This window comes from Cuculus canorus, chromosome 1 (genome assembly GCF_017976375.1).
Source record: "Cuculus canorus isolate bCucCan1 chromosome 1, bCucCan1.pri, whole genome shotgun sequence".
NCBI lineage: Eukaryota > Metazoa > Chordata > Aves > Cuculiformes > Cuculidae > Cuculus > Cuculus canorus.
Window position 1 is genome coordinate 156,333,895 of NC_071401.1, and position 10,666 is coordinate 156,344,560.

At 37.0% G+C, this 10,666-nt stretch overlaps 1 protein-coding gene across 5 annotated transcripts in view; it reads right to left on the minus strand.

Moving 5' to 3' along the window:
* LUC7L2 (LUC7 like 2, pre-mRNA splicing factor) overlaps nucleotides 1-10,666 on the minus strand; it is a 42,174-nt gene that overhangs the window by 23,091 nt on the left and 8,417 nt on the right. For 3 of the 5 annotated variants that reach the window (XR_008448533.1, XM_054058806.1, XM_054058789.1), the window contains exons 2-3: nucleotides 10,522-10,592; nucleotides 8,728-8,822 (exon numbers count right to left, since the gene is read on the minus strand). Coding sequence is in view for 3 of the 5 variants with exons in the window: in XM_054058789.1 (XP_053914764.1) it covers nucleotides 8,728-8,822; nucleotides 10,522-10,592 (166 nt within the window). In the remaining 2 variants the exon portion in view is untranslated. The remainder of the gene's footprint in view (nucleotides 1-8,727; nucleotides 8,823-10,521; nucleotides 10,593-10,666) is intronic. The other 2 variants (XM_054058795.1, XM_054058814.1) reach the window with 1 other exon arrangement.

Here is a 10,666-nt window from a genome sequence, read left to right on the forward strand (position 1 = left end):
AGCAATATAACTTTTCAGAAGTGTTACAAGGAACAAAGTTAGCATGATTTCTACAGCAGTCAAATATTCTGAAGCAACTCATCTCCTCTGTGGGAATTAAAGGACAGTTCAATGCAGCTATAAGACCATATCAGATCTTTAACAAACATGCATGAATCGGGAAATAATAAAAGTAGACATAATGAACAGCTTATCTTATGATGGCTGTTGGCATTACAGAGTCCCATTCACATCCTGCAATAATGTTGTTTTACTGAAAGTTCAGAAAAAGTGACTGAAATGGGACATCCTGTAGTGAATGAAGACAGCTTAGAAGAATCAAGTTCCATGCAAATAACTGGCAATTAAATTGTCAAATGCTTCATCTGAACTACAATGTGTTCCAGTTATATTCATCACCTGAAATAGCTACAACTACAGCGTCACTGTAAGTGCTGCTTGAAAACCCTTCTTGAAGCATTTCAAGATAAACAAAAATCAAATCCCAGCAAAACATTCTGCAGACAATTGAAGATGAGCTGAGTGTTGGACTACATTCAATATTCAGGAAAGAAAAGCTATAGATATTTTACTCATTATCTGAAACTGTTCTAGAATGGGCAGGAAGGAAACATGCACTTGAAGTAAGTAGATTGTCACTAATCTTGCATGCAACGCCACCAAGAAGAGTGCCCAGAATCTTATTAGGTAACACTACTGATTTTAAACTGAAATTTGCGTACCACATAGCATTAGGAATTCTAATTAGTTCTGTTCCCTCCAAGTTTGTTTAGCGATCAAGACAGAGCAATGTGCACGTGACAAAAACCAACCCCAAAACAACAAAAAAAACCCACCCCAAACCAAAGCAAACCAATCCTCAAAAACAATTTGTAATGCAAACAGAATTGAATAAAATCAAGACACCCTCTCTGCAAAAGCAGAGTCCGATGTATAATCATTGAAAGCGATTATTATTTGCAACACTTAAAACCAACACAATTTCAGTTAAGTCTACTCTTGGCACTGCTCATTTAAGAAAAATTAATCCATTCCTAACATTCAAAGCACATAATAACAGTTGAACTCTGATGGAAAAAAGTTGTTACTGTTGCAGTTTAATAACAGTTTTAGAACCAAAACTACAATAATTAATAACTTCCATTGCAAGCATTGTAAATAAAAGAAGAATGTTGGCTTCAACGGCTGCAAGTCACTTGGTAACTGAGCCAGATAAGTGCCTTTTTTCTTTAAAAAATAAACAAAATATTTGCATTTAGGTAGCAAGTCAAGCCTCACAAGTTTAGTAAGAGAAACCAAACATCAACTGCTTTCAACTTCTCAAATCATCACTTATATGTTCCAACAAATACATTAAAGTAATTTTTACAGGAGTTGTTATTTTAAACGTTAGAGACAGAAAAAAATTATTAAAATACAGAATTTTGAACTTGAAAGGTTTTTATAAACTGTAGTTACTTAAATACCCTTCAGCCACCATAAATGTCTTTTGAAACATCTGATTGCAATGCTAAAGACTAGCTTTTCCTTTTGCAACTACACAGGACTTCAGCAATTTTGTTAACTGATGCAAACCCCCAAAGCCCTTGAAGCTGAGCAATACATTACAGAGGTCTATTTCCAAGGTATTAATTGCTGTATCATTCAAACTGCAGCATTCTTTCAGGAAAGTACTTCAGTACTAGGAAAGCAACATGAAGGAATGAATATTTTAAAACTGGACACTTAAAAGGCCTCCTAAAATTATAAAAAGCTTGTCTTCATGCCGATTCATCACCCGTACTGATCAGATAGTTAACATTAAACTGTAAACCTCAAGGCCAATCCTGTTTTAATTGAAGCTCTCCAGTTCTAAACACACAGATAGGACTAGTGACACACTAATAGATCTGAACATAATGTCAAAAAGCCTGAAATATGTCCATGACAGCATCGGAGAAACACTATTTTAATACGCAATCTAAATACATTTTGAATAAATCATGAAATAAGTTTCCATCACACTCAAAAACCACAACTCGCATGACACTACCACGACACATTGTTCACCATACATGTATTTTATGCTTCTTTTTCCTCTATCAGGGTTGGATTTGCCCTCCTCTGGGCAGTACATTTTCTAATTTCTTTTCTTCTTACTGGGAATTGTAAATCTATAGCCTGAAAGGATGATAACTACTCTGAGCCAGCAATACTCCTGCAAAGTTTTCCGTCCTCCCTTTATCACTGCTTTGCCACCCCACACTGGCACATCTGCCTGTGCTGTTGAAGATAATCTGAGTACTGACTGGGTAAAACATATCTTAGCAAACCAAATTTTCAGCAGTACAGCTTTGTTTAACTTGTCAGGCAGCCACACAAACAGATGTACTGACAATATGTAGGGGGCAACATAAAAATGGACTTAAGCAGCGAGGATCTCTTACAGTATCAAGATGCTGTTTCAGAGACTCTTGAATAACTGAAGTGATATAGCAGCAATTTGGGGGTTGATGGGGGTGTTACGGATGATTTCTTTTTGTTAGATGTCTCGTTCAGAAGACAGGAAATTTTGGCTCACATTCCCCTCTTTGATCCAAGAGAGTGCAACCTTATAAAGAAGTGGCATAACAGAAAGGGAGCAAGAACAGGCAGGTACAACAGAAAAGGATTGCTCTTTGTTAGTTTCACTGCTAAAGAAATTCTGCCTTTGTTGGAATTGCTCCTTAACACAGCTTGTACTAACCTTGGCTAACCCTTTGAAAGCACCGTCACAGAAATATTACTATTAAATGCATCTTAAAAGTTCTATTGGCAAAACCCAATGTAAAGAAACATTAAAACAAACATTTAAAACTCAAACCAGTTTGCACGCTACATGCAAAATCAGGCTAAAAAGCACATCTGCTGGTATAAGTTATGCAGTATCAGGCAAAAAACATTTGTCTTGGGGATGATTCATTACTGTCAAGTCTCTGCTAGATCAGGATTGCTGAGGACCTTAATAAGCATGGAGCAGCTCGCATTATAATTTGGCTCATGTGGCTACCTGCAAAGTAGATAGACAGCAGATGAAAATGGACAGAAGATACAGTAAGACACTTTATTTTCATTTTCCACATGTCCATCTTGTGATTTGGTGCCAAGACATGCCCTCCCTCAGACACAAAGAGCAAGCCTTGGTTGTCAGCCATTTGAAGACCAACCACATTTGAAACAGAAAATGGCTACTAGGGAGAATCATGTTCAGACATTGAGCTATTAATAACAGCTTAAAAAGTTCTTTTAAAAAAAAAACCAGTTCTTTAAAAAGCTGTCAATACACTTTCACACAGACTTGCACTACTTAAAGTGATTTAAAGGAGTTCTGATGACTAAAGCAAATGAAGAAGGTTGAGAACGTACCAGCCCCCAAGCGAGACATAACTAAAGTTCACTGAACATGTGAAGCCACGCTTTGGGCCTTTTTCTAGTTACTACACTGCTACTGAAGATTAAAACTTGAAAAAGCCCTACACATTTGGAGAATCTTTATTACAAGTCAAAGACACATGTAAGACAGGATCCCAGGAGTCCTTTTGCTATTGCTGAATTCTGCTTAAGAAACAAGTGCCTTCTACTAACAAGGACTCCTTGTCTCCTCCTTGCCAAGGACTTGGGCAATAAAGAATCTGAAGAGTTTATCTGTAAAATAAATGCGCACTCGGAATAGCTGACACTAATAACTGAACCAGACACTGAACTCTGATGTGATGCTATTCCTTGGACACAAAATTAAGGCGGCTTTCTTTTCAGATCTGGGGCTACGTACAGCAAAAATCCATTTTGGCAGATTTACAACTACTATGCATTCCTTTGACATCAGAGATTAGATTATTGAACTTACTCTATATGTAATGCAAAAAGAGCACAGAAAAAGTCAAACTACATAAAACACAAGAGGGCTGACGTTGAGCCAAGCGTGACATAGTGGCGCACACTACTAATGCTTGTGTTTATGTAGAGAATTCTTTCTAGCTGTGAAGAAACCCATAGCAAAGCAGTTCACATTCAACAAGACAAGGTTTTGTTGTTTGTGTGTTTGTTTAGGAAGATCTGATATGACTGAAAAATTCATATTGAAGGAATCAGATCTCTGGCTTTACCAAACTGTCAGGGCAACTACTGGGGTCTGAATGAGGACACCCTTGCTACTGATAAAAAGAAGTTGCAGATAAGCCCTTTGCTGAGATCTTCCTTGTTATGGAACTCACTTTTCATCTGTACTAACAATTTTATTTCTGAACAGATTTCTAGACTTGTGACCAAGCCCATCCTTTCTTGTAGGCAACACATGTTCAGAAGGGGAGCTTTTAGGGTGATTGTAATAATGCGTGATTTAAGTCCTCTGACTCCATTAATAGGGTTCACTTTCATAGGACTTCACTAGCAGGAGAGAAATGCTGAGCTAAAAAGAGGCAGAAATTAAGTTATTAAAGTCCTTAGCAACCACTGAAAATTCCAGGTATCATCAGAAGTATAATACTTCTCTATAGACATTTCTCCCTTTAATCAATAGTCTCAGTTCTGAAGAATTCATGTCCTTCAGATAAATCTCCACTGAAAGACAAACCCAGCAGCAGCCTTTCTTATTTTTTAATGAGATACCTCAGTGTTTACACAATATTTGGTCTTAGAGCTTGACTATATAACCCATTAACACTGAAGTTACATAACCACGCAGGGACTAACAACAACACCCACCCCACTCCCCTCGAACCTGGATAAATTAAACCCATTAAAATGGAATATGGTACAATCAATTCACTTTCCTGGCACTGGTTGAAGAAATTAAGAACACGTTTCAAGAGACTGACACGATCACTTGCTGGGATAACAGAGTACTTTCTAATTCATCACCACTAGGCTGAAGGCTATGAATTGAGGTGGCTTATGCAAGCCTAATTTAATTTGATTTGCAAAGCTGAAGCAGTTCACATGATCAAATCAGCCCTGAACTTAAAAGTTTATATCCTCCAGCAGAATGCCTGCTTTTTGTAACACTACAAGAAATCATCACACTGGCACACCTAAGTTTTAAGCACGGAAATAGTTCCACTGAGCCAATGGGGCTACTGGCAAAGTAATCAACTCCAGATTAAAATATTTTACTAATGCCTATCTGCAGATGTGTGAACTATCCAAACCTATCCTCCACAGTAAAAAGAGATCTAGATAGTCCAGTCAGTAAGCCTAAATGGATTCAGCCCTTCTTGAGAGGGACACTCAAGAGGCAGGTGAACCTCCGCTGCTTAGATCTCTTCTGAATTCAGTGCAAGCTCCAACACCTAGCTCCTCAGATGAAACCTATATTTAGATGTCTTAATCTGGAGCTGAATTCCAGCCCTAATAAGCTTAAGGTTAATCACATTTTAAAGTATATTGCTAAACCAACGTCTCAATCAACATGGTTTTAGTCAGCAAGAGTCCTAAAGAGCCAAGTGCAATAAATTCATGAGCACCTAAAGATACGCTTTACGGTAGGGCTGAGGTCACAAAGAATAGTTTGATGTCTGTATAAATAAAATGCAAGGAGCAACACCCCTCAACAAATACACAAAAATACAAATACAGACCAAGTGAACCCACTGAGTAAAAACAATTATCTCAGCCATGGTTTGCAAGACCACATACAGCATTTCTGACATTTTTTCAACCAAGAAGCACAATCAAGATGATAAAAATGCTGGATTTCTGCAGAAGTGTTGAACTGCTCACACTCTTTGAAGACAGCTAGCGGGTTATTATAAATATTAATATTACTACTTTTAACCTTATTAAAGGTACTTGCTTTAAATCTTCTCACCTCCTCATTCTCATTAGCACTCAGCTATGCTTTCAGAAACATACAAAGACAGAGAAAACACATTCTTATCCATCTTCTAAAAATCCTGTGCCAGAGACAGTACTGACTTTACATCCAGAGAACGTTGCTTAATAGGCTTGTACCATTACAGGGCAGTCAGATGACTCCTACACATGTAGCTTCAGTCCTAATCTCATAATATAGATAAACATAAACAGACAGTTTTGTAATGCTGATGAAAAATAACTCAAGTACCATGGTTTGGAGAAAAAACCCCACAAAACCACAAGCCTGATCATCAGCAACTATTAAGAATAAAAGAAGCCCTAAAGTAAGAGTGTTAACCCTTTAATACAAAAAAAGAAGTATTTAAATTTGCTAACTTTCAGAGGTAAATTATTCACTGTCTCAGTAGCCACGGTTTATAAAGTCTTACTAATCCTTCATGATAAAATTCTCAACTTTAAATAAATGAGTAAACTCTTCAATCGCTGACTTATGCATGCGAACAGGTGCCCAAGTTATTATGATGAAAAAGCAGAGCACCAAAAGAGTAAAAGCAATGTCAGTTAAAAGAGCATTCGTGAGAGGCATTGTCAACGAGCAGGTTCTGAACAGGCAGCTCTACAACTAAGCCACTTCTGTGATCTTATCAATTAGTTTACCATATGCCTCACACAAACTTCAAACCCCATTTCAAATAAAAAGATAATTGCAGAGCACAATATATTTGGAATTACAATTCGATAAACTATGCTGTAATTTCAACTTTGTTTACATTTTTGCTGCTGGGACTCACTACTTTACCCATGTCTTCCATGTAGCCCATTATTCCCATTGCCCTTAGAAGCGGACCACAAAATAATCCAAACCCATACTTCCCGCCTCTTGCTGAAGTGATGCCAAATCATCTCCTCCAGGCATCAAGGCACCAATGACTGCACAACTTAGAATTTTCGAGTTGACAAACCAGATATCCAGTAGCCCAAAAACATGTCCCTACGTAAAATGAAATAAAATAGGAAGGAACCCAAAATCTCCTGATTTAAGCAGGTAACCAATGAAGATCATTAACAGATTACTCGCTAAGTCTATCCACAAACACATGAGCTTAAGGGGGTAACTGATAAAGAATGAACTATTCTGTTGGCAACAGCAGCCAGAAGAAACAATTAAATTTCAAAATATAGCTAATTATTACGGCTTTGCACTTTTTAAGTCAAATCTGCAGGGTTCCTTTAAACATCTCTAAGGAAGCAAGACACAGAGAAGTGCAAAATAAAGTTCAAAAGAGTAGGAAGCTGTGCACTGTTGCTCATTTTGACAATGGACTTTTCCTAGTAAAACTCAAAGCTTTGCTAATTTGTATGGATGTTTTCTTCCTGAAATGCTTCTAATGTTAACCAAAAGATATATATGATCAAAGAAACTTGAGGAAAACAGCTAGTGCAAGTGTTTTGGAGGATTCTAGAACTAACAAGACTTCATACAGTATTCTTAAAAATGAGCACACACTTCATCTAACAAGAGAATCTACGTAGAAATCTACCCAACAAACAGTAACTGTCCAATCTTCGAAGCAAAGTATACAGGCACTACTTTTACCAATACATACTGCAGCCTGAGGAACATGATTTTATTGTCAAGGGAAATCAATTCCTTGCAGAGTCTTGGGTATTTGGCTGTTAAGGAAAAGAACACACTAAAATAACAGAGCCTACTCATATGAGTCATTTCATTTGTCTTGTGTTATCTGTGAACATCCTCCTCTAGTGCTTTTGAAAGAGTGTGCGGATTGGAATAGCACAGAAGTTTGCATTTTGCAGTGATACGCAATTTGCAAGGACTGCATAGATTTACCTTGTTTACAAAAAAAAGAAAAAAGAGCAATTCACTTTCAGTATTTTACTGATAATCTATTCAGTTAAGAGATCTAACCCCATAACATGTGCCCAGAGAATTATTCTTTCAGAAGCATAGATTCTGGATTTGAATTTAAAAAAAAATTAAAAAGAGAAAAGTCATGCAATTTTTGTTACCTACAGATCTTGAATGTGAAGATGAATGAAAATTTTCCTATCCAAACTCTGGAGAGAACTCCACAATCATCTTCCAAATCAATGATAGACTGTTTAGTCACACTGCATGCTTCTTGCCCTTTTAAAAACTGTGCTTTTAAGACAGAAGGTCCACTTCTTCAGACCAATGACTCGTAAACAGCAGAACCTCCTGTGGGTCAAATAAAGCCTGTCTCTTTCTACTACTCTCACTAAAAGGATTAAGCTTGTCACTGCTTTTCAGGACACAGAATTATATTCTGGAACACAATTTGTAGTCCGATGAAGACAGACTGATATTCACCGAATGAGCAGTTTAGTTTAGTACTTTCCAAGCAGCAGAATCCAGTGTGAGACAGATGAGAACCTTCAGTGAGGACCAACACACTGGGTAAATGGATCAAGCCTACACACTTGGTCTGCACCACATGAGGTGTTACTGCACGATACTTAATGACTGTTCTAAAGATAAACATTTCTTACTTGCTAAAGACAGCCATTCTAGAAATGCTTGCTTATAGAAATTAGACCACAATGAAAAGCTGTGAAATTAATCTTTTAATAGCATCTTCTCGTGGACTCTAATGAAATGACTTTGTACATTTTTATAGGACACTTAGGTCTCATATTTTCCCCCAACTATGAGCTATTTTGCTCATCACAACGAAAACACTGGACAACAGAATAGATGGATTATGTTACAAAAACCATTAATTAGTTGTAGCTACCACAGATCACTAGACAGATATTTGCTGAAAAACGTGAAATTCAGAGCTATTACTAAGAACAAACATAATTCAATTTCTCCATTCTTATCTAAATAAAACACATTATTTAGCTACGTACAGTTCCAGAGAGCACATCATGAGGGCAGCAGTTGAGAAGGTGGCTCTTGCACACTCTGTCATCACTGAATTTGATGCGCTGACGGGTCGTGTCACCTACAATATAGAAGCCAACACATTCCAGGTTAGAAATCTGGGGAAGTCAGACATGTTCTGCAGGTTACATGCAAAGCATTAACACTGCCCTGACACATAGTGAAGGCCTACGCAAACTTGAACTTAAGACACTGTGTGCTTCTTTGTCAAATAACACCAAAACCACAAATATGTGTTTTAATGCTCTATAATGCTAATTTAAAATCCCCTCACACTTCCCCTTCAAAAATGCAGGATGAGAAGTGCTTGAAACCAGAAAGACAGCATTAGCTTAAAAACACTTTGCTACAACAGCATTTGTTAAATGAGGTATATAATGGTCTCTTCAGATTTTGCATGAAATAGTGATGTATTTATATGCAACAATCAGCATATAAAAGCAGCCTCATAAACATGAAATGATACACATCGAGTCTTCACCAAATCCCACCTGACACTCATTTTATGATTTTGATCTTGGATGCAACACACCCTCTTACTTCAGATGGGAGCAGCATAAAGAGTTGAATAATGATTTTAAATGCTTACCAACCTGGAAAAAAAGTCAGTCAAACATATGGACATAGCCTATATGTAAAATTATTCTACAGATGTCTGCCTATCTCTCTATCATAAGATTTTTTTTTCTTTTCTTTTCTACATGCTGTTTGTTGGGCTGGAAATCTTAATTATGGATCTTCATCACAGCAGGTTGTAGTTCCTGCATCAGCAGAAGCATCAACCTGACCACACACTGAGGTCCAATTGCAAGTTTAAATAACCCCATCTTGAAGCAAGACCTGAAGTCTTCAAAACAACGTAACCAGCTGGTATTTTGGGGATGAGGGCTGAAATGTTTTCCTTTGAGTCATAACATAATTGTCACTGTTTGACATTTGGAAGAGAGACCGTTGCTACAGCTCTTGTTCTTACGACACAGGCATGATAAAACACCTTCATCTCTCTCAGGATGTGTCTATTTATTAATTTTTTAACACGTAACAACTTGTTAAAATTTCTTATAATTGAAAACCTACTGGTGAATTATTGAAGCAAGGCAGGCTGCTGAGGGGAAAAAAAAAAAAAAGAAAAAAAAAAAAAGACATAAAAGGAGTCCAGACAGCAGCCTCCTCCATTTCAAATATTTAAAGAATGCAGATACATTTTACAGTTATTAATTTTTTTTAATGGCTTGATGACTTGAAACAACAATAATTTTTAATCTATTAATTCAAGAAGCCAAATTCATTACCGAGGTAACTAGAAAGGGGGGGAATAAAAAACATGTCTATTATTAGTCAAGCCTTTCTTACTATTATGTAATCAGATTTTTAAATATCAGTTGTATGCAGAGGATGCTGATATATAACATTTTCAGATGGAAGTTTCATATTATTAAGCAAACAAGTTTCCAAAAACACTATATGCTTAATTTGCCTGCGGGATACAACAGTTAAAACCTGTAACCCACAGCCTAAAGACAGCTTCAAAGCAGTTCAACAATAGGTTTTCTAGAGGGCAACCTTACTGCTTAGTTATACTTACACTACTAAAACTCTAGAGCAATCCCTTTGTAATCATGCCTGCTACTGCAGTAAAGAGCTTTGAGTTTTGCTTTCCTTTTGTTTCGCTTTTTAGGAGGTGGATCCATATTTTTTTAAAACACAATTGATTTTGTTCCACATTCATTAACACATCTGAAAAGTTATTGATAACTCACGGCTCGGCGAATGCGGGGCCTTTGTGACACTCCCTTGCAGATTGATGTAGGCAGGCAAAGATACATTGAACCTTTATAAATAAAACAAGGGGCCAGATTGTTCAGTTTGTATAGAATAATAGACTCTGCCAGCAATTTTAACACA